This window comes from Panthera onca, chromosome C2 (assembly GCF_046562875.1).
Source record: "Panthera onca isolate mPanOnc1 chromosome C2, mPanOnc1 haplotype 2, whole genome shotgun sequence".
In the NCBI taxonomy this organism is placed as follows: Eukaryota; Metazoa; Chordata; class Mammalia; order Carnivora; family Felidae; genus Panthera; species Panthera onca.
Genome location: NC_138347.1, coordinates 59,689,336 through 59,714,808, shown reverse-complemented (window position 1 = coordinate 59,714,808; position 25,473 = coordinate 59,689,336). Strand labels below are relative to the sequence as shown.

The 25,473-nt window shown below is 33.9% G+C and overlaps 1 protein-coding gene across 2 annotated transcripts in view; it reads left to right on the top strand.

Moving 5' to 3' along the window:
• The window catches only part of CFAP44 (cilia and flagella associated protein 44), a 159,313-nt gene that overhangs the window by 73,615 nt on the left and 60,225 nt on the right, over nucleotides 1-25,473 (top strand). For both annotated transcript variants that reach the window (XM_078453008.2, XM_078453009.2), the window contains exons 22-24: nucleotides 1,289-1,419; nucleotides 12,358-12,554; nucleotides 14,176-14,350. In XM_078453008.2, the coding sequence (XP_078309134.2) occupies nucleotides 1,289-1,419; nucleotides 12,358-12,554; nucleotides 14,176-14,350 (503 nt within the window). The remainder of the gene's footprint in view (nucleotides 1-1,288; nucleotides 1,420-12,357; nucleotides 12,555-14,175; nucleotides 14,351-25,473) is intronic.

Sequence of the window (25,473 nt, the reverse complement as noted above, 5' to 3'; positions counted from 1 at the left end):
CCACAAAGTTTCCGAAAAATGACTTAGTATAGTTGTAGCTATGGGGACGATTAACGAATTATTTAAGCTAATTTTGTATTAATGTTTTTCTTTTCTGACTTATCACAAAGCTTCCATCTACGTGTTAGTGATTTTTTTCCACTGTGTACTTCTTCCTAAGTGGAATTGCTGTCAAGAACTAATCAAATAAATAGCCAGAATTTATCATCCTATGACCTATAATTCTTGAAGCACCTAGTCCATTCCATGTGAAAAATGCTCTGGTGAAATCATAATGGCTAACTCATGGTATTGGTTAAAAGACCAAATCATAATGGTTAAAAGATGTTTATGCTATTTTACTAAGAAAAACCTGGACAGGGGCACCTAGGTGGCTCCGTTGGTTAAGTGTTCAACTTTGGCATAAGTCATGATCTAACGGTTCATGGGTTTGAGCCCTGCATCGGGCTCTGTGCTGACAGTGTGAGCCTGGAGCCTGCTTCGGATTCTGTGTCTCCTTCTCTCTCTGCCCCTCCCCTGCTCATGCTCTGCCTCTCTCACTCTGTCTTACAAAAATAAATAAAATGAGAAAAAAAAGTTGACATTTACAGAATATGGGTAACATAATTCAAAATAAAGAACACCTGAGGTGAGTTCTATGGCTAAGCATTTTTACATACATCATTACTTAAAACAGATGCACCCTTGGAAAGAATAACTACTACTTACAATTTAGTGTGAATGAGGGCCCTGGTATTTTTCCCGGGGTACAGGTAAAAAACATGACCCTCCCCCTCCCATAAGTATCTTTATGGGAGGAATGGCTCCCCCCCGTGACAGACATTCAGCTAGAATTTGGTGACCTCAAGAAGACACCAAAGACTTAGCTGTCTTTCCTGGGTGGGGTCACATGGGAAGTGGTGCCATGAACTTCTACCCTGTGCCCTGCTGGTTATATACCAGTAGTGGCTTTGGGGTGGTGGAAGTTTTTTTTAAAAACTCTGTATACTCTCCAAATATTCTGTTATCATTCACTGCTTTTACTGTGGGCAAAATCTTTTAAGATACAACTTTATTTACAGTATTGTCAATGATTTCTGAGAACTTTTCTCCATATTTTGTGGAAGTAAGATGAAAAGTATGTTCTTTTCTTTTTCTAGAACAGAGAGAATTAATGATGTCTGGGAGCAAATTATAATGCAACATGAAATTGAGTGCAAAACTGATTCTTTATCTGTGTATGAAATAGGATTGATAACGCACATTGATGAAAGTACCCATTTCGATGAATAAATCTACTTATTTGCAGGATTTTGATCTAGATTCCAAAATTCGTGCTGAGATTGGCAGAAAAACAGCTCATAAGATTCAACAAGTGGAAAAAGAATTAGCATGGGAAAAAGAGAAACATCAACTTGGCCTCATGAAGCTACAGAACAGGTAGGATCCATATTTCCTGCAAGTTAAGATGTTTGAGAACATGTATTTGAATGAAGTTGTTCATAGTGGCTTAATTGAAGTGATCAGGTAAGAAATACCCTGAGTACCTTCTAACTCTTGAAGTCTCCAGGAATATTCCTGTCACTGCTACTGATATCTTCTTGAGCTTTCTGGGAAATTTGTTTAATTATTAGATTTTTGAACTCGACACCCAAAAAATGATTTAGAAATGGGCAGAAGACATGAACAGGTATTTCTCCAAAGAAAACATCCAGATAGCCAACATGAAAAGATGCTCAACATCACTCATCATTAGGGAAATTCAAATCAAAATCACAGTGACTTGAAACTAACTAACTAACTAACTAACTAACTAACTAACTAACTAACACTGTATGTTAACTAAATAGAATTTAAATAAAAACTTGAAACAACAACAACAAAAAGAAAATGCTACAGAAAAACCAAGTTTCTTCAACAAATACATTGCCTGAAGAAACAAGAGGGATGGAGTAAAAGAAACTTGAGAAATATACCAACAAAGTATCCACCAATGTGCGGATCTTATTTGGATTCTTATTCAAATAAATCAATTGTAAAAAAGCATTTTTGAATCAAAGAATATTTGAACACCAAGTGGATATTGGATATTAAATATTTACTATTAATTTTCCTAGGTATAATGATATTGTGGTAGTTACTTTTCTAAAAAGAATTCTTATTTGAAGTATTTATGGGTGAAATATGTTTCGATATTCCAAGAAGAAAAAAAAACAAAGGGATAGATACATAAAATTGGGGGATAAAAGTTGATAATTTTTTAATATGATTTGATGAATTTGTAGGAATTCACTATATTATGCCCTCTACCTTTATGTATGTTAAAACTTTCCATAATAAGAGGCTTTCTCTTTAAAAATATATTCAAGGGGCGCCTGGGTGGCTCAATCGGTTGAGCGTCCGACTTCGGCTCAGGTCATGATCTCACAGCTTGTGGGTTCGGGCCCCGTGTTGGGCTCTGTGCTGACTGCTCAGAGTCTGGAGCCTGTTTCAGATTCTGTGTCTCCCTCTCTCTGACCCTCCCCCGTTCATGCTCTGTCTCTCTCTGTCTCAAAAATAAATAAACGTTAAAAAAAAATTAAAAAAAATATATATTCAACATACCCATATCAAAAAACATTTACTTCTGTTTTTTAATATTAAATAATATGCTTTAATATACCTACATATATATATTGTTACATACTAATGCTTTCTTTTAGTTCTACAGAGTAGACTTTGAAAAGTAGAATTGCTAGACCAAAGGGGTATATGCATTTTTTAATTTAAAATCTGTTGCCATATTTCTTTCCAAAAAGGTTGCAACTTTTTACATTTCCATCAGCAATGTGTATAACTTTATCCTGTCATTCTTACCAACATTTGAGGCTAACACTATTAAAGTTTAAATCTGATGGATGTAAAATAATATAGCTAATTGTTTTTTTTAATTTGCATTTTCCTTACTACTAGGGATGCTTAGCACATTTTTAGTGTTTACCAGTCAATTAGATGTGCTCCTTTGTGAATTGCATTTTAATATTCTTATAATTTTTCTATTGGGATATTTTCTTGTTACCAATTTAGAACTTCTTTGTGTAATAAACATTAACTTGTTATTTATCATGTGTGTTTCAAATATTTTTTATTATCTATAATTTTCCTATAAACTTTGTTGATGCTATATTTTTCTAAGCGATATATGTTAATGTATATATAGCTAAATATGTCTCTCTTTCCTTTACTATATTTTGGGTTTCCCATCTTGGCTAAAAATTTCTCTCCAAAGCCTAAGTTATACATAAAGTCTTCAAATTTTTCTTCCAAATTTGTATTATTTAATCTTTATTTTTATTTTTTTAAAAGAATTTTTTGATACATATTTATAGTGACCCCACTAGGTCAAGGTGAGGTAAGGAAGGTGTCCTCTTTCTCTTTTTTGTTTATTTATTTTTGAGAGACAGAGAAAGAGCATGTGTGCATGCATGCACAAGCAGGGCAGGGGTAGAGAGAGAGGGAGACAGAGGATCTAAAGTGGGCACTACACTGACAGCAGAGAGCTCCATGTGGGGCTAGAAGGGACCACAAGATCATGACCTGAGCCAAAGTTGGATGTCCAACCAACTGAGGCACCCAGGTGCCCCATATTACTTAAATCTTAAAAAAACAACACGTATTGAGTATATCATCAGGAAGGTATTAATCAAGCTTCTAAAGGACTTACTTATTTTATTGTACTTTTTAAAAATCAGGTTTTGGACTTATTTATCCTATTTTTAATTCTTTTTTTTCCATTTCATTAATTCCAATTTTAGCTTTAAGCATTCCCTTCACCTATTTTCTTTTGATTTTATGCTGTTTTTAAAAATGCCTTGATGGGGCGCCTGTGTGGCTCGGTCGGTTAAGCGACCTACTTCAACTCAGGTCATGATCTTGTGAGTTTGACCCCTGTGTAGGACTCTGTGCTAACAGCTTGGAGCCTGGAGCCTGGAGCCTGCTTCAGATTCTGTCTCCCTCTTTCTCTGCCCCTTCCCCACTCATGCTCCAGCACTTTCTTCTCCTCCCCACCTCCAGAAATAATAAATAAACATTGAAAAAATGCCTTGAGATGGATATTAAGTTCCTTTCTTTATACTTTTAACTACAGGGACATTTAAGGCTACGTATATTCCCTTGAGGATTTTTGCAGTGTTCCCTAGGTTTTGCAATTTTTAACTTATTTCTGGATAGTCGGTAATTAAGCTTTTATTCCTTGAGCTAAGAATTATTTAAGATATATTCCTTCATTTCCAAGCAATTAAGGTTTTAAGGTAAACATTTATTATTTATTTCTAATTTTATTGGATTATAATTATAGAATGTATGATAAAAATTTCTCAAAAAAGTGCGTTAAGGTTTCATTTGTAACCAAGGAGAGATTTGTTTTTGCAATTTTTTTGAACTTGTGAAATTTTTTCTTATAAAGGGTCTAAAGTTTACATATATGTACACATATGTGTATTTATAATCAACCTTGTTGATTAACTGCCTTAATTTTTCCATGGCTATGCATTTTCTTTTAGACAAATTTCTGGAAAAAATGTGTACTAAAAATTTTCGTTGTAAAAAGGGAAAAAACCCACAATGAGCTATCCCCTCACACCTGTCAGAATGGCTAAACTAAAAAACACAAGCAACAACAAATGTTGGTGAGGACGTGAAGGAAAAGGAACCCTTGTGCACTAGTGACAATGCAAACTGGTGCAGCCACTGTGGAAAACAGTATAGAGGTTCCTCAAAAAGTTAAAAATAGAACTATCCCATGATCCAGTAATTGCACTACTGAATATTTACTCAAAAGATACAAAAATGCTAATTCACAGGGATAAATGCACCCCTGTGTTTATAACAGCATTATTTACAATAGTCAAATTATGGAAATAGTCCAAGTATCCATCAACTGATAAATAGATAAAGAAGATGGAATAGTATTCAGCCATAAGAAAGAGTGAAATCTTGCCATTTAAAATGACATAGATTGGAGTTAGAAAGTATAAAGCTAAGCTGAATAAGTCCGTCAGAGAAAGACAAATACCATATGATTTCACTCACGGAATTTAAGAAACAAAACAAATGAGCAAAGGAAAAAAAAACAACAACCAGACAACCCAAGAAACAGACTCAACTATGGAGAACAAACTGAACAAACTGGTGGTTGCCAGAGGGGAGGTAGGTGAGGGGATGGGTGAAACAGGTGATGGGGATTAAGGAGTATACTTATGATGAGCATCGGGTGATGTATGGAAGTGTTGAATCACTATATTGTACACCTGAAACTAATAGAACACTGTATGTTAACTCTACTGGCATGAAAATTAAAAAAAATAATACAATAAAAATTTTTTAATAAATAAAAAATTAGATTTTTTACAAACCAAATTATGAAATACATATTTATTTTCTGTTTTTGGCAAATTATTTTATATCTAGTTAACACATGAGCATATACATCTTAAAATCAAAAATAAAATCTAAAGACTTATAATGAAAGCCAACAACTTCCTGTCTAATCTCTCTCATGTACCAATAAGACTGTTCAGAGGAAATTGCTTTTTCTTTGCCTTTTTGAGATGTAATTTACATTCAGCAAAATGCATAAATTCTAACTGAACAGCTTAATAAATTATATATATGCATATATATACATATATATGTATGTGTGTGTATATATACATATGTATATATATCTATCTATATCCATATATATATATATCTATTACTCCAATTAAGAACATTTATAGCACTCCAAAAAGTTACCTTTGACCCCCTCCCAGTAAATATCTACTCTCCAGAGATGAATGTTTATCACATTAGTTTGGTCTGTGAACTTCATACGAATTGAATGTTGCAGTACTAAATCTTGTATTTGGCTTCTTTTACTTAGCATCATGCCTAAGATTGTCTATGTTGTTGCAGGTAGCAGTAGCTTATTCTTTTTCATTGTTTTGCAATAGTCTTAATGCTTATACCATGATTTATTTATCCATTCTACTGTTGATGCATATTTGAGTTATTTCTACTTCTTGGCTATGATGAATGTCTATGACCATTCTTGTGCATGCTTTTTGGTGGACATAAACACTTATTTGTTATATAATCAGGAGTGGAACTGCTGGGTCAAGATTATATGCATGTTTGGCTTTATTAGATACTGCCAAATAGTTTTCCAAAAATGGTTCAACAAATTTTTATACCATGATTATCAGTGTATGAGAATTCCCATTGATCCCCATTGTGTTAGCTTCTTAGAGCTTCCATAACAAAGTACAACAGACTGGTTGGCTTAAAATAACAGTCAAAAGTTATGAAGGCTGGAAGTCCAAAATCAAAGTGTTGGTTAAGTTGGGGTGCATTTTCTTGGAGGGGAGATATGTTTTATTTATCTATTTATGTTGAAGTATAATTGGCATTTGATGTTATATTAGTTTCAGATGAACAGCATATCGATTCAACAATTCTATGTAGCACTCAGTACTCACCACAATAAGTGTAGTCACCATACACTATTACAATGTTATTGACTATATTCCCTATGCTATACTTTTCATCTCCATGACTTATTTGTAATTGGAAGTTTCTAATTGCCTCTTTTTTTTTTTTTTTTTTTTTTTTTAAGTAATCTTTACACCCAGCAAGGGGCTCAAACTCACAATCCCAAGATCAAGAGTTTCATGTCCTACCAACTGAGCCAGCCCAGGCACCCCTATTAATCTCTTCTTAATCCCTTTTGTCTATTTCACCCATCCACCCACCCATCTCCCCTCCAGTTTGTTCTCTGTATTTGAGTCTGTTTTTGTTTGTTCATTTGTTAAAAAAATTCCATATGTAAGTGAAATCTATGGCATTTGTCTTTCTTGTCTGACTTATTTCACTTTGCATAATATCCTCAAGGACCATCCAGCTTGTTGGAAGTGGCAAAATCTCATTCTATTTTATGGCTGAGTAATATTTCATTGTGTGTGTGTGTGTGTGTGTGTGTGTGTGTGTGTGTGTAATATACACATACCACAACTTCTTTATTCATCTATACATGGACACTTGAGTTGCTTCCATATCTTGGCTATTACAAATACTACTGCTGTAGCATAGCATATATCTTTTCAAATTAGTGTTTTTGTTTTCTTTGGGTAAATAGCCAGTAGTGGAATTACTGGGTCATAAAGTAGTTCTATTTTTATTTTTTTGAGGCACCTCAATACTGTTTTCCACAATGGTTCCACCAAATTACATTCCCACCAATAGTATGTGAAGCTTCCCTTTTTTCCACATCCTCACCAACACTTGTTATTTCTTTTTGATACTAGTCATTCTGACAGGTGTGAAGGAATATTTCATTGTGGTTTTGATTTGTATTTCTCTGGTGATTAGTGATGTTGAGCATCTTTTCATGTCTGTTGGCCATCGCTTTGTCTTTGAAAAAATATCTATTCAGGTCCTCTGCCCATTTTTTAAAAAAGTAAACTCTATGCCCAACTTGACGTTTGAACTCTCATCACCCTGAGTTTAAGAGTCACATGCTCTACCAATTAAACCAGCCAGGTGCCCTATCCTTTGCCCATTTTTAAATTGGACTGTTCGGGTTTTTTGGTGCTGAGTTGTATAAATTCCTTGTGTATTTTGAATGTTAACCCCTTATCGGATAGATCATGTGCAAATGTCTTCTTTCATTCCCTGGGTTGCCTTTATGTTTTGTTGATTGTTTCCTTTGTTGTACAAAGCTTTTTATTTTGTTGTAGTCTCAACAGTTATTTTTGCTTTTGTTTCCCTTGCCTCAGGATAAATATCCATAAATATGTTGCTGAGGGTGATGTCCAAGAAATTACTGCTTATGTTTTCTTTTAGGAGTTTTATGGTTTCAGATCTCTGTTTAGATCTTTAATCCATTTTGAGTTTATTTTTGTGTATGGTGTAAGAAAGTGGTCCAGTTTCATTCTTTTACGTGTAGTGTCCAGTTTTCCCAGCACCGTTTGCTGGGCAGACTGTTTTTCCCATTGTGTATTCTTGTCTCCTTTGTTAAAGATTAATTGACCATATGAGCATGGGTTTATTTCTGGGCTTTCTATTCTGTTCCACTGATCTATGAGTCTATTTTTGTGTCAGTACCATACTATAGCTTTGTAGCATATCGTGGAATCTGGGATTGGCATACCTCCAGCTTTGTTGTTTTTTTCTCAAGATTGCTTTGGCTATTGGAGGTCTTTTGTGATTCCATACAAATTTTAGGGTTATTTGTTCTAGTTCCATGAAAAATACTATTTATTAGTTTCTTCTGAGACCTGGGTAGGAGAATCTGTTCCATGCCTCTTTAAGCTTCTAGTGATTTGCCAGCAAACTTTGGTGTTCCTTCCTATAGATGCATTATTCCAAATCTTCTGCCTTTATGTGGTGTTATCTCTCTTTGTTTTCCCCACATAATCTTTCCTCTGTGCATGTCCAAGTCCCCACTTTTTATAAGCACAGCGACATGTTGGATTAGGACCACTCTAATGATCTCATTTCAACTTGATTACCTCTGTCCAGAACCTATTTCCAATAAGGTCACATTCTGATTGACTGGGGGATTTCAAAGTATCTTTCTGGGTAGACGCAATTCAACCATAACACTCATGCTTGCCATCACCTGATATTCTCATCTCTTTAAATTTCAGCCATTCTATCATAGTATCTCAGTGTGATTTAAATTGGCATTTCCCTGGTGAGTGATTATTTTTAGCTCCTTTTCTTATACTTCTTGGTTATTTGTGTATTTTCTTTTATTAGGTATTTTTTGAAGTTTTTTTGTTTTTAAAACTGGATCGTAAGAGTTATTCACATCTCCTAGATAGGAGTCTTTTGTCTTGTAGATAAATGACACAGGTATTTGTGACACTGTATATATATGACACATTGTGTGCATGCATGTAAAATATCTTGCTCTAATCTGTGGTGTTCCTTTTCATTCTTTTAATGGTGGCTTTTTTTGAGCAGAAGTTTTTACTTTGATAAAGTTCATTTTATCAATATTTTCCTTTATGGTTGGTGCTTTTATGTTGTAACTAAGGAATATTTGCCAATTCCCAATTCATGAACTAATTCTCCTATGTTTTATTCTAAAAGCACCATTGTTTTGCCATTATCTATATTGATTTTCTGGGGGGAGGTTTAAGATGGACATCATGTGTCATTTGTTTCTATATGGATACTCAACTGGCCTGGTATCATTTGTTGAAAAGGCCATCCTTTCCTCACTAGATTGCATTGATAGTTTTGTCATAAATCAGGTCAATACATATATATATAATATATCTCAGAACTTTTATTTTAATTATTCTTGACATTTGATATTGTAAATCCTGTGGCTTTGTTCTTCACCTTCAATACTGTGTAGGTCCTTTAAATAGAATCAACTTGTCGATTTTCATCAAAAAACCCTGCTAAGATATTGACTGAATTACATTGAATCTATAGATCAACTTCAATATAAGAGATTTTGAAAATAAATATTGAGTCTTTCAATCCATAAATATGATAGATCATGAAAAGAATACACTTTTAATATCTCTTCTAGTGGTTACAACCATACATCTCAATAATCTATTTCCATGAATTTATTAATCATTACTTACTGATTTCCTAGTATCACAGGTAAGGATTTTGTTTACCTTAATACACTCATGTTGGGGTGCCTGGGTGGCTCAGCTGGTTAAGCATCCCGCTTTGGCTTAGGTCAAGATCTCATGGTTCGTGAGTTCAAGCCCCACACTGGGGTCTGTGCTGACAGCTCAGAGCCTGGAGCCTGCTTTGGATTCTGTGTCTCCCTCTCTCTCTCTCTGCCCCTCCCCCACTCATGCTCTGTCTCTCTTTCTCAAAAAAAAAAAAAAAAACATTAAAAAACATATGCTCATGCTTTCCCCTCTACTGTCCTGAGCATATAAAATATAACAACTGATTTAATGTGCTTGTCTGCTAGATAGATAGGTAGATAGATAGATAGATAGATAGATAGATAGATAGATAGATGATAGATAGATAGGCAGTCTTCTGGGTCTGTTTCTATTAATTGAAAATTTTTGTTTATTTTGTGTTACATTTTTCTGCTTCTTTGCCTTCCTGAAAAATTTAGATTGGATGCCAGACATTATGAATTTCACAATGTGGGTGCTCGATATTTTTTATACTTTTAAATATTCTTGAACTTTGTTTTGGGATTCAGTTAAATTACTTAGAAGTAGTCTGAGTTTTTGAGGCTTGCTTTTAATCTGTGTTAGTGGGGGTCAAGCAGCCTTTAGAGCTGATTTTTCCTCACTACTAAGACAAAATCCTGAGTGGACAAAATCCTATTCCCATGTATTATTGGGCTTCTGGGAAAACAAGCTATTTCGACCTGTGTGAGGTCTGGGGATTTCTCTGTGTTCTCTTCTGGTGATTCTTTCTCCAGCCTCAGGTAGACTCCTTACATGCATGTGGTGATCAGTAATTACCTGAAGGCTAGAAGAGAGACGTCTGCAGATCTCCAGAGCTCTCTTCCTGTGCAGCAGTTTCTTCTCTGAAACTCTGCTCTGTGATTCATGGCTTGTTACCTGATATTAAATCCATGAATATTTGAATCTTGGAATGGTATCTAGATGACTACCTATCAAGAGATGAAAGTACCTTATAAGTTCTCTCAGGAAGAACCTTCGACATAGTATCCTATGTTTGGCTTTAATAAATATGCATACTATATTTGTAAGTGTATATATATTGCAAGTATGAATCTTGACTCAAACCAGCGCAGCTCATTGTCCCAGGCTGCTTGCTTCTTTCATTTGTTTGATTCTATGGCTTCTGTGCTCTGCTGGAGCAGGCAGTTTTTGGTGAGGCCAGAAACTCCTGTTCCCAGAATCGAATGCACATGCAACCATTATCCTTGGGAACTTTTGTTTCCCCAGAGGCTGTTGGAAGCAGGGAATATGTACCCACAGCTCTAGGACCCAATTTGCCCATCCTCTTCCTTGTCAGGTGGAAGCTCTTCCTCCCCAGTCTTCTGGCCCTCAAATACTTGTTTCCTTAATTCCTGGCATTCCCTTCCCTTCCAGGCTGCATCCTCCTTCCTCAGCTTTGCATCTTCAACAAACATATGGAAGGAAACACATTATCTAGATATCTGATGGGATTAGGGGAGAGAATAAAGTGGTACCACTGAGTAACACTGGGTAGTACCAGTGTTTTCATCTTCACCAATCTAATAGAGTAAATGTGATAACTCTTGGTTAAATCATTTGCATTTTTTCTGATTATTGGTGAAGTTAAGCACTTCTTTTCATACACTGATGTTCTTCAGAGGATTAGTCTTCTGAACCTTTCTTTTCGTATGTTTATAGTTCATTTATATTTAATCTTCAGAGGAAGATTCCTTGTTCATTTTCCTTTGAGTTCTGATTTTCTTCTTAATTTGATTCACTACTTCTGTATTTTTCTTTTATACATATTGCAAATGCTTTATCCTACAATGCCATTTGCCTTAAACGTTGTTCGCATTTTTCTAACTGTGCATAAGTTTTATATTTTTATGGGATCAAAACCATGCATACTTTCCCTTCATGTTATCTGTGTCTCATGAAAAGACTAAAATTTAAAGAGTAAAACTCCAGTGGGCAAGAAAATAAAGTTTTATAGTGATGAGAAAGGTACTATGCTATGAGGGAAAAGGGAAAATCAGAAATAGTAAGCCATTTTAAAAGAAGAAATAGAGTTAAAAGGATTGCATTAGAAAAATAATAAGAAAGATAAACTAGGAATAATTACTATATACATAAGTTAAATTCTAAAATTAAAAGATGGGAAAATAATTATGAACCAGTGACAAAAACATAGCAAGAATTAAGCATTAATTGATAAAGAACAAATATCTTTGGGCTATAAAAGAAAAGTGAACTGGAGAGTAGTATGAATTTGAGTTTAATATTTTTTATAGAAGCAAATAGGGTAACATGTGAGATATATATATATGTATACATATGATAATAGGTATCTCATGAGATAACAGGCAGTACATTTTCTTACAGTTTAAGATCCATTTACCATTAAATTACAGTGTACCTGAAAAATTTTTGTTTTTCTACATATTAGCCAAACAATGGCATTATATACTAATAATGAGTTGTTTAATATTTTAATTAGAAAATTCTACTTGCTCTTTAACAAAGTCCTATGCAACTTCTATCACATTCTTGTTGGTTAATGCATTTTCCAACTTTGGATCCACACAATATAGTATCATTTATAAGCATAGTTATTGTGGTCCTATTTTATTACTTAATCATGCAGAATGATTAAAATGGTATAATTAAATGATTAAAATGGCTATGATCGCAAATACTTGTTCTATTTTTTTTTCAGATTTCGTGATTCATTGGAAAGTGATACAATTGTGGTTCACGCTATACAAAGTGATCACAAGATATCCTCCTATAGGCTTGTGAAGCCCTCTAAGTACTCCAAGTCCAAACGACCAAGTCAATCAGAAAGAAGAACAAGCAAATTGGAGAGATTTGAAAAAGAGGGAGCTGGAAGAAAGGATAGCCAGAAGGATACAGGTAGCTTAAATGACAGAAAGTCTTTGAATCCTTATTAAGATTTCAAAACTGAATAATATTTTTATGGGCAGAACTTTCAAACCCTTGCTGGTTCTGGTGACTTGAGCTCACTCTGTTATTTCCCTTTCCTTAGTCCCTTGGATAATAATCAAGAGAGCTAGATGTGAGTGGTTTGGCTGAGGATGAGAGGCCATGTTCCTCCAGCAAATGCTTCACACCAGGTCTTTGATGCAGGCTGCTAAGGAAAACCCACCCTGGTTATGTGACTGAAGTGGGTAAAGAATACCTAATGCTGCTAATTTCTTACTTCCCGCTTTTAACTCTTCTTAAATCTAAGATTTCCCCAGTTGCTGGTTTCGAGGCAGTGTTTCTTTACAGATTCTTGGGCTCCATCCCAGAGAGTGGGGGTAGAGCATTTCAAACCAGCTTCTAAGTGCTTATGCTTTAAACAGAATGATGAGCTGAGAATTCAGGCGTGAAATGTACTTAATCTCTGTGGCCTGCCTGTTGTAACTGCCTTCAGGGTGACTGCAGATGAGTAAGAGGAAGACAAGAATTCTGGGAATGACTTGTAGAGCCCAGTCAAAAATAAATAAAAGGCACTGCAACTAGTCCCCATGATACGGTACTGACATTAATACTGTTTATCCTCTTTATTGAGAAAACGCTACTGGCTCCTTTCTGCCTCTGGGATAAATTCTGAAATCATTATCCTGGTATTTAATCCTTCCACAGTATATTCCTATTCTGTTTCCTACAAATTCTGTTTCCTAGTGCATTTTCATACTGTTCTACTGGTGTTTTTAGCCTATTGTCTTGCTTAATGCTCCCTAAATATGCCAGATACTTTTAGATCCAGGCTCGGACTGGAATGACCAATTCACTCCTCTCTTCTCTGAATTCTACCAGTTCTTAGAGATTCCAGATTGAATTATACTTTTGTTATAAAGTCTTTCCATGACCACCCAAGCCACATTAAACTCTTCCTTTTCCATATTACCATATATTTGAAATATGAAAAGTGAAATGGTGAGTTATAACTATATGACCATCCCATATTATTGTTTAACTTTCCCCCCAAAGTATCTCTAGAGTATATTTCTTCATAGCTTGAACATGAATTAAGAAATTGCCTCAGTAGACATTTAATTTAAAAATTTTTAAATCATAGGTTTGATTGTGTGTTCCTGACTACTTTTTTAATTGGCCACAGACCACTGTAATCACTATAGGTCACCTCAAATTACATACGTCAAATAGGACTCGCTGATTCCTCCTTCTCCCACCATATCACAAGCGTTCCTACCCAACTTCCCAGTATATCTATCAGTGCCCCCTCATTATTTACCTTGTTTTCAAGTTACTTGATATATGTCTTGCCAACTTTTCAGTAATGTACATTAGAGCAAATATCGTGACTTATATCTCTTTATTATGGTATTCTAAAATACATATTATGGGATTGAATTCATGGTAGTTGTTTAACAAATAATGTGATTTACAGATTCAGTGTATTCTGTTTGTTTTAATGTGGCAGGGTTAAAACATATTTGAGAATTTCATTTTGATGTTTCAAAAAAATTGAAAAAAAATAAAAGAAAAATGTTGACTCTCTGTACAGGTGAGAGTATTAATGTACCAGAAGAATCAATTATAGACAAAGGGAAGAAATTTCGGCCTAAAACCTTAAGTGAAATTATGGTGGAAAATCAAATTGAGAAAACGAGGAAACTTATATTAAAAGCTGAAAGGGCCCAACTTAAGATTCAGCAGCGAAGAAAGGAATGGGAGGAACTGTAAGTTTTCTTTTTTTCCCCCTAAACTCTTTCATTTTAATATGAGTTCCAAAATATTTTTGAATAGAAACAGAGATGGAGATATTGAAGACAGATCAGCTGGATTTTTCAGAGTGGTGATACCTTGGTGGAACTTCTATGATTCTTAGGGTTTGGGGTCCAGGAATTCCATTTTGTGAATACACTCAGGGATTTTTTTAAGGATTGAGGAATTCTTTTCAATCCCAACAAGTTATTTTTCCTTATGTTCGTCTAACATATAGTTTTTAGCTTTCATTTTTAGATGTCTAGTCATCTTAAGTTGACTTTAAAAAAACTCTGGCATGAAGTACTTTTATTTAACAAGCACATTTTTTACATTTTTTTTTGCCACCTACATATATTTTTGATGAAATATCTCTTCATGTCTTTTGCCCATATTCAAATAAGATTGTTTACTATCTTACTGTTAAGTTTTGAGAGTTCTTCATATATTCTAGATATCAGTCCTTGGTTGGTTACGTGGTTTTCAAATATTTTCTCCCAGTGTGTAGCTTGTCTTTTCATTCCTTTAACGTGGTCTTTTGCAGAGCAAAAGTTTTTATCTTTTTAAAGCCAATTTATTAATTTTTCTTTCTATGAATCTTGTTTTTGGTGTCAAGTCTAAGAACTCTGCCTAGGCCTAGTTCCCAACGATTTTCTCCTATTTATCTAAAAGTTTTATAATTTTACATTTTACATTTAAGTCTATGATCCATTTGGTGTTCATTTTTGTATAAGATGTGAGCTTTAGGTTTTTGTTTGTTTTGCCTGTGGATGTGCTATTTCCCTAGCACCATTTGTTGAAAAGTCTCTCTCTCTCCTCCATTGAATTTGTTTTGCAATTTTGCACCTTTGTCAAAAATCAGCTGGGCGTTTTGTGTAGGTCTACTTCTGCGTTCATAATTTGACTATTAAGTGTCATTGATCCCTTTGCCAATAACACACTGTCTTGATTACTGTAGCTATGTAATAGGTCCTAAAATTGGTCCTCTCAATTGTTTTAACTATTCTAGTTACTTTGCCTTTTATATAAATTTTAGAATAATCTTGTCTGTATTTACAAATAAAGTCTTGCTGGAATTATGATAGAAATTGTGTTAACCTGTGTTATCAGTTTGGGGGGTGGAACTGATGTATTTATTATGTTGAGTCTTCTAATCCATAGACCTGGTATGATTCTCCATTTATTTAGATCTTTGAATTTCTTTCATCAGTGTTTTGTTTTCAGTCCTACACATATTTTGTTAGAATTAGACATAAACAGTTTACTCTTTTAGCAATTGTAAATGATATTGTGCTTTGTTATTCAAAGCATGTTCATTGCTAGTATACAATGGATTTTTATATGTTTATCTGGTATCCTGTGACCTTGCTGAAGTGTCATATTCTGAGAGTTTTTTTGGTAGGTTCCTTAGGATTTTCTGTGTAGACAATCTTGTCATCTCTTAATAAGAACAATTTTATTTCTAATCTAATTTGTTTGCCTTATTTCCCTTTATTTTCTTGTTGGACTCATTAGAATTTCTAGTATAATGTTGAAACAGGGAAAGCTGGCATCTAAAACTTGTATCTGATCTTAGGGGGAAAGAATTCAGTATTCGAACGGTTTTCATGCTCTTCAGCCTACCTATATTATTCAGTTTGAAGTTGGTGTTTTATTGGCAGTATATAGTAGAGTTATGTTTTTTTAACCTACTCAGTTAATCTCAGTTCTTCAATTGTTGTATTTAGCCACTTACACTTATATGATTTACACATGTATTTACTTATGTATTTACACATGTTAGTATTGATATTTCAGGCTTATATCTGCTATTTTATATTTTGTTTTCTGTTCTCTGTTTTTTGGTTTTCTGTTTTCTTTTTCATGCTTTCCTGTGGTTTACTTGAATACTTTAGAGTTTCAAAGTGATTATAGTGTTTTTGAGAATATCACTTGTACAGCTTTTTAGCATTTACTCTAGGTATTACATTATGTACGCACAACACAGTCCACAAGTTGACATTTTATCAGCTTGAATGAAATGTAGAAACCTTACCTGCATTTATGTCTCGTTACCCCTCCCATTGCCGCTTGTTTCCTTTGTTTATAATATAATTGTATAAATATTTTCTCACACATTTTAGCACTACATCAGAGGGTGTCACAGTTTTTTAAACATTAAACATAACTTAGACAATAGTAGATGTAAAATGTTTTTGCCAATATTTTCACCATTAACATTTTAATCTCTTCCTTCTTCATGTTCCAGAGTTCCCTCTTCTATCATTTCATTTATGGTTAGAAAACTTCCTTTAGTCATTCTTTTAGGGTTGGTATGCCAGTAACAATTTCTTAGTTTTTCTTCATCTGTGAATAGCTTGATTTCGTCTTCATTCTGGAAGGATATTCTTACTAGACATAAAATTCTGTGTTGACAGTTCTTTTCAACATGCAAAAAGTGTTGTGCTTCTTTCTGTCGGCCTGGCCTCCATGGTTTCTTATGATCAATCTTCTGTCATTCAAATTGTTTCCCCCCTTCATATAAGGTATTATTTTTCTCTTTTTGCTTTCAAGGTTTTTTTTTTTTTTTTTTTTTTGTCCTTAGTTGTCAGAAGTTTGACCATTATGTGTCTTGGTACATCTTTTAATTTATCCTTTTTGGGATTCATTAAAACATCTTGAATCTGTATGCTTGTATCTCTGACCAAATTTGGAAGGTTTTCGTCTATTATTTCACATAGACTTTTGAAGCCCTGTCCTCTTTTTCTTTCCTTTCTTGGATTTCAATATCACAAATGTTAGATCCCTGAGGCTTTGTGTGCTTTTTTTCTTTTTAATTTTTGTTGTTTATTTGTTTGTAGTGTCTTTGGGGGGGGTTCAGATTGGGTAATTTCTATTGTTGTATCTTCAAATTCATTGATTCTTTCCTCTGTATCCTTCATTCTGGTGTTGAGCCCATTCATTAAGTTTTATTTGGTTACTGTACTTTTCAGTTCTAAAATTTCTATTTAGTTTTTCCTTGTATCTTTCATTTCTTTCTGAGACTCTATTTTTTCATCTGTTTCAAGCATCTTCCTAATCAGTTGTTGAAGCACTTTATGATGGCTGCTTTAAAATCCTTGCCAGATTATTCTAACATCTCTATCATGTTGGGGTTGGCAACTAGTAATTGTCTTTTCTTATTCAAGTTAAGATAATCCTGATTCTTTGTATGACAAATGATTTTTTATTATACTATGGACATTTGGGGTATTATGTTATGAGACTCTGAATCTTATTTATACATTCAGTTTTAGCTGGCTTTCTCTGACTTTAGCAGGATATATTCTATATTCATAATGAGATGAAGTCCTGTTCCCAGGGCTCACCTTTAACACCATCCCTGTAGGGGTTGTGTTGCCTTGTTAAAACCTGGTGGTGGTAAAAGTGTAGAGTCCCCACTTGACATTTGCTGGCAGGGCAGAGGTAGGCCACATTTGTGTGTATGTGTGCTGTGTGGCTAGAGTTCAGAGCATTTATTATCTAAAAGTTTTCGGTCTTACTATTCTTTTCTTTTATTGATCCTGTAGCTAGGAAGAGCAAGATTTTGTTGGGCTTTTATTGTCTAAACCCCATGGTGTTTCTAGTTGCTATTTTCTTTAGCTCCAAGTTGAGATATATAAGGCAAAAAGAAAGTCTAGAGATCTTACCATCATATACTTCTTTGGGTCCTAAGGTTCTTTGTAGTCTATCTTCTTTTCACTTTTCAGAAACTTATCTTTTAAATATAATGTTTAGGGGTTTTATTTGCACTTGCCAGGAAAAATAAGAATATGTAAGTCTATTCCATCTTCCTAGAGGTGGAAATTCTTTCCACTGATTTTATTATATTTATCTTAATCCAGTGATCTTGCTAAACTCATTTACTAGGTCTAGTAACTTCATGGTCATGTTGTATGTGAGTAAAACAGATTCTTCCTTTCCAATCTCTGTCTTTTATTTTTTGACTCATTGTGCTGTCTAGGATATGCACTACAATGCATATGTACAATGATATTGTACAATGCATACAATAAAAATGGTGGGGTAAAAACATCCTTGTCTTTTTTCTAATCTAAGGAGAAACATTAAGTCTTTCTTTATGAAATGTGATATCAGCTCTTTAGAAGCACAGTATCAGATTGATGAAATTCCCTTTTGTTCTTAGTTTATTGAAAAAAAATTAATTTATTATTTTTATCAAGGATAAGTATTGAATTTTATCAAATAATTCTTATATGCATACTGAGATGATCATATGCTTTACAATTTTTATTCTTTAATATTGTGAGTCACTGTTACTGATATCAAATGTTAAATCAGCATTCCTAGGATAAATTTCACTTGATCATGGTGTATTCTCCTTTTAAAAATATTGCTGGATTTTTTTTTTTTTTTTTTTTTGTAGTATTCTTGTCTGGTTTTGGTATCAGGGTAATGCTGGCCTCATAAAAAAATTGTAACTCTTCCCTCCTCTTTTCTTATTTTTGGAAGAGTTTGAGCAGAATTTTTATTAATTCTTTAAATATTTGACAGAACTCATCATTGAAGCCATATGGTCCTGGGCTTTTGTTTGTGGGGAGGTTTTTGATTACTGATTCAATCTTTTTACTAGTAATTGATCTGCTCAGGTTTTCTGTTTCTTCATGATTTGGTCTTGATAGGTTGTATATTTTTAGGAACTTCTTCATTTCTTTAGGTGGTCCAATTTGGTGGTGTATAATTATTCATAGTAGTCTCTTAGGATCCTTTGTGTTTCTGTGGTATCAGTTGTAATATCTCCTTCTTGATTTCTGATTTTATTTAAGTTCTTTCTTTGATGAGTCCAGCTAAAAGTTAGTCAATTTTTTTATATCTTAAAAAATACCCCACTCTTAGTTTCATTGATCTCTCCCACTGTCTCTTAAATCTCATGTCATTTATTTCTGCTCTGAGTTTTGTTATTTCTTTCTTTCCATTCACTTTGTGCTTTTTTTTCTAGTTTCTTGAGGTATAAGGTTAAATTGGTTATTTAAGATTTCTCTTGTTTCTTGATGTATGCATTTATCACTATAAACTTCCTTGTTAGAACTGCTCTTCTTGAATCCTGTAAGTTTAGGTATGTTGTATTTCTATTTTCACTTATTACAAGGCATTTTTGATTTCTCTTTTGATGTTTTCTTTGGTTGTTCGGAGTGCATTGTTTAATCTCCAGATATTTATGAATTCTAAAGTTTCCTTCTTGTAATTGATTTCTAATTTATACCGTTGTGCTTAGATAAGATATTTGATATGATTTTAGGTTTCTTAAATTAATTAAGACTTGTTTTGTGGCCTAATATGATTTATCCTAGGGAATGTTGCATGTGCATTTAAGAATGTGTATTCTGCTACTATTGAATAGAATGTCTGTAAATATGTGTTAAGTCCATCTGTTCTAACATGTCATTTAAGTCCCATATTTCCTTATTGGTTTTTTTGCCTGGATGACCTCACTGTTGTTGTATGCTTGGATACCTTCTCTTTATGCTGTTTGTATCTATTATAGGTTTTTGCTTTGTGGTTACTGTGAGACTTAACATAAAACATATTGGTGTATTTTAACCTGATAAAAACTTTGAACACATGTTAAAAATGTATGTTTAACACCCCCCAACACTTTGTTTTTAATATCACAGTTCACATCTTTACCCTATATATCCATTAACAAACCATTGTAGTTATTGTTATTTTTTAATATTTTTTGTCTTTTAACCTTTATACTAAATTGATAAGTGATTTACCTACCACCATTAAAACATTAAAGTTCTGAATTTAACTATATATCTGCCTTTATCAATGAAATTTATACTTATATATGTTTTCCTATTACTAGTTAGTGTCCCTTTACTTCAGGTAGAAGAAATGCCTTTAGCATTTCTTAAAAGGTTGGGCTAGTGGTGATGAACTTCTTCAACATTTCTTTGTCTGAAAAACTCTATTTCCCCAATGCTGAAGGATAACTTTGCTTGTTAGGTTATTTTTGGTTGACAGTCTTTTTCTTTTAGCATCTTGAATTTATCCTGCCACTCCCTTCTGGCCTACAAAGTTTCTGTTAAAAATCTGCTTATAGTCTTATAGGGCTTCCTTTATATGTAAAAATTTGTATTTCTCTTGCTGTTTTAAAAAGATTTTCTCCTTGTCTTTAATTTTTGACAATTTATTATACTGTGTTTTGGCATGGGTCTTTTTGGATTTATTTGTTTTAAACTTTCTGGGCATCCTGGATCTGGAGGTCTATTTCTTTCCCCAGGTTAAAGAATTTTTCAGCCATTCTTTCTTTCTTTTTAATTTTTAAAGTGTATTTATTTATTTTGAGAAAGAGCACAAGTTGGGGAGGGGCAGAGAGAGGGAGAGAGAGAGAGAGAGAGAGAATCACAAGTAGGCACCTCACTGCCAGTGTAGAGCCTGATGCAGGGCTCCAATCCATGAACTGTGAGATCATGACCTGAGCTGAAGCTGGATGCTCAACTGACTGAGCCACCCAGGTACCCCTCAGCCATTCTTTCTTTGAATAAGACTTCTGCTCACCTTTCTCTTTTTGGGACCCCTATAATGTGCATATTAATTTGTTTGATGATGTCTCATAAGTCCCTTAACTTATCTTTACTCTTTTTAATTCTTTTTTCTTTTGCTCCTCTGATTAGATGAATTCCACTGCTCTGTTTTTGACTTTATCAATCTTTTCTTCTGCTTGATCTAGTTTGGTGTTGAACACCATTTGTAAATGTTTCAGTTCAATTATTGTATTCTTCACCTCCATGTTTTCCATTTGGTGCTTTCTTATGTTTTCTATCACTTTGCTGAAATATTCACTTTGTTTATACGTTGTTTTCCCGACCTCGGTGAGTGTCTTTATAAACATTATATTAAACTCTTTATCAGGTAAATCACTTTTCTTTATTTCATTAAGGTCTTTTTCTAGAGTTTTATCTTGTTCTTTTGTTTTGGAACATATTCTTCTGTTTCTTCATTGTCCTTGACTCCATGTGTTGGTTTCTGCACATTAGATAAAACAGCCATCTCTCCCAGTCTTTATGGAGTGTCTTCTCATGTAGGAGATGTTCACCCTGGTCTAGACTCAATCTCTCTCTCTCTCTCTCTTTTTTGTTTTATGTTGAGGTGGGTTAATTGACATGGAAAGATGTTTACACTATATTATTAATGAAAAAGCACATAGGGCAACAGTATAATTTGGGAGTGATAGGATTATGGACCTTACAGGTGTTTTTTTCTTTTTTCTTTTCTGTATTTCCTAATTTTTTATAGCAACTTTATGGAGATATAATTTACATATCATACAACTTGCTCATTTCCTGTCCAATTCAATGTGGTTTTTTTGTATATTCAGACTTTCATAACCATTATCACTATTTTCTAATATTGTTATCTGCCCCCCCACCCCACAAAACCCTACTCATTAACATTCACTCTCCATTTTCACAAACTCCCATTCTTAGCCCTAAGCAACTACTTTTTGTCTCTATAGATTTGTCTATTCTGGAAATTATATATATAATGGGTTCTGTGGTCTTTGTGACTGGCTTTTTTCACTTAGTACATCTTTTTATTTCATCCATGTTGTAACATGTATGCCTCACTCCTCTTTTTTAATATTTTTAATGTTTATTATTTTGAGAGAGCGGGGAAGAGGGGCAGAAAGAGAGGGAGACAAAATCCCAAGCAGGCTCCACACTGTCAGCACAGAGCCTGAGGCAGGATTTGAACTCTCAAACTGTGGATCATGACCTGAGCCAATAATCAAGAGTCAGACACTTAACTGACTGAACCACGCAGGCACCTCAATACTTCATTCCTTTTTATGAATAATAAATAATCCATGTCATATTTATCAGTTCATCAGTGGAAACACATTTAGGTTATTTCTACCGTTTCACAATTATGAATATTGCTACTGTTAACATTTGTGTAACTTTTGAGTAGACATGTGTTTTCAATTCTCTTGGATAGATACCTAGGAGTGGATTTGCTGGGTCTGATATGCTAATTCTGTTTAATCCTTATTTTTTACCTGAAGTGTGGTTGACACACTCCGGTGTACAACATAGCGATTCAACAACTCTATACATTATGCAGTGCTCATAGGTGTAGCTACTATCTGTCACCATACACTATTACAACACCATTGACTGTATTGCCCATGTTGTAACTTTCATCCCTGTAGCTTATACATTCCATAACTGCAAGCCTGTACCTACCACTCCCATTCACCTATTTTCCCAGTTCCCTACCCCTGTCTGCTCTGGTAACCATAGTTTGTTTTCTGTACTTATGGACCTGTTTTTGCTTTTTTGTTGTTTTTTGTACATTTGGTTTTTAGATTCCACATAGAAGTGAAATCATATATCTGTCTTTCTCTGTCTGACTTATTTCATTTAGCATAATACCCTCTAGGTCCATCTGTGTTGTTGGAAATAGCAAGATCGCATTCTTTTTTATAGCTGAGTAATATTCTCTTGTATGTGGTGTGTGTGTGTGTGTGTGTGTGTGTTTATATATATGGTACCACTTAATTAATCCATCATCTATGGATGGACACTTAGGTTGCTGCCATAATTTTTTTTGTAAATAATACTGCAATAAATTTAGGGGTGCCTATATCTTTTTAAATTAGTGTCTTGTTTTCTTTGGGTAAATACCCAGTAGTGGAATTATTTAATTATAAGGTATTTCTATTTTTTTTGAGGAACATCCATACTATTTTCCACAGTGGTTGCACCAATTTGCGTTCTTACCAAGAGTGCATGATAATTCTTTTCATTTACATCCTCATGGAGTGTTTTCTTAATTTCTCTTTCTGATAATTTGTTATTAATGTATAAAAATGCAACAAATTCCTCCATATTAATTTTGTATCCTGTGGCTTTATTAAATTCACTTATTACTTCTAATAGCTTTTGATGGAGTTTTGAGGGTTTTCTATGTATAGTATCGTATCATCTGAAAATAGTGACAGTTTTGCTTCTTCCTTACCAATTTAGATACATTTTCTTTTTTCTTATATGAGAGCTGTGGTTAGGACTTCCAGTACTATGCTGAATAAAAGGGCTGAGAGGGGATATCTCTCTCTCTTGTTCCTCATCCTGGAGGAAAAGTTCTCAGTTTTTTACCATTGAGTATGATGTTAGCCATGGCTTTTTCATATATACCTTTATTATGTAAAGGTTTGTTCCCTCTGCAGTCACCTTGTTTAGAGTTCTTATCATGAGTGGATGGTGAATTTTGTCAGATGCTTTTTCTGTACCTATTGAGATGATCATATGATTTTTATACTTTATTTTGTTAATGTGGTGAATGACATTGATTAGTTTGTGAATATAGAACCATCCTTGCCTCCTCAAAATAAATCCTACTTGGTCTTGGTGAATATCCTTTTAATGTATTGTTGAATTCAGTTTGCTAATATTTACTTGAGGATTTTTGTATCTGTGTTCATCAGGGATATTAGCCTGTAGTAGTTTTTATTTTCTTCCAAGTTTTTCTTTAAATTCCAGCTGGTTAACACAGTGTAATATTGGTTTCAGGTGTACAATATGGTGATTCAACATTTACATACAACACCTGGCACTTATCACAACAAGTGTCCTCCTTAATTAACCCATTAATCACCATTAATGCCCTCCTTAATCCCAATCATCTAATTAACCCATCCCTCCACCTACCTCCCCTCTGGTAACCATCAGTTTGTTCTCTATAGTTAAGAGTCTGTTTCTTGGTTTTCCTCTTTTTCTCACCTATGTTTGTTTGTTTTGTTTGTTTTGTTAAATTTCTAGCCACAGCAGTCAGACAACACAAAGAAATAAAAGACATCCAAATTGGCTAGGAAGAAGTCATACTTTCACTATTTGCAGATGACATGATAATCTGTATAGAAAACCCTAAAGACTCTACCTAAAAATTTCTAGAACTAATATATGAATTTAGCAAAGTTGCAGGATCAAAAATCAATGTACAGAAATCTGTTTCATTTCTATATACCAATAATGAAGCAGCAGAAAGAGAAATCAAGGAATTAGTCCCATTCACAATTGCACTAAAAACCATAAGATACCTAGGAATAAACCTAACCAAAGAGGCAAAATATCTGTACTCTGAAAACTAAAAACATTGATAAAAGGAATTGAAGATGACACAAAGATATGGAAAAACATTCCATGCTTATGGATTGGAAGAATAAATATTGTTAAAATATCACACTACCCAAAGCAATATACACCTTTAATGCAATCTCTACCAAAATACCACCAGCATTTTTCACAGAGCTAGAAAAATTCTAAAATTTGTATAGAAACACAAAAGACCCCAAATAGCCAAAGCATTCTTGGAAAAAAAAAAAAAAAAAAAAAAGCAAAGCTGAAGGCATCACAATTCCAGACTTCAAGTTATATTACAAAGCTGTAGTGATCAAGACAGTATGGTACTGGCACACACACACACAAAAATAGAACAGAATAGAAAACCCAGATATGAAACCACAACTATATTGCCAATTAACATTCAACAAAGCAAAGTTCCCTTTGTTACTGTGTCTTCATGTCTCTTGCTGTTCTCTGTGTGGTATATCTTTTATTGTGTAGAAGCTGTTAAGTGAGTCCTCAGTTCTTCTTCAGAAGGAATTGCTTTATAAGTAAGTGTAGATTTGGTGTGTCTGTGGAAGATATGGGTTCAAGGTCTTCCTCTATTGACATCTTGGACTATATCAACCTGGCCTGAGCTCAGTTGTCTCTCAGAACTTTGTGCTTGTGCAAGCCATCAAAAATCATATAATCATCTCAATAGATGGAGAAAAAGCATTTAACAAAATTCAACATCTACTCATGATAAAAATTCTCACCAAATTTGATATAGCAGAAATATATCTCAGCAAAATAAAGGCCACAATATGACAAGCTGTCAGCTAACATCATACTCAATGGCAAAAATCTGAAAGCTTTCCTTCTGAAATCAGGAACAAAGATGTTCACTCTTGCTACTTGTTTTTAACACAGTAGTATAAGTCATAGTTAGAACAGTTAGGGGGAAAAATCAAAATTAGGAAGGAAGAAGTACATCTTTCTATTTG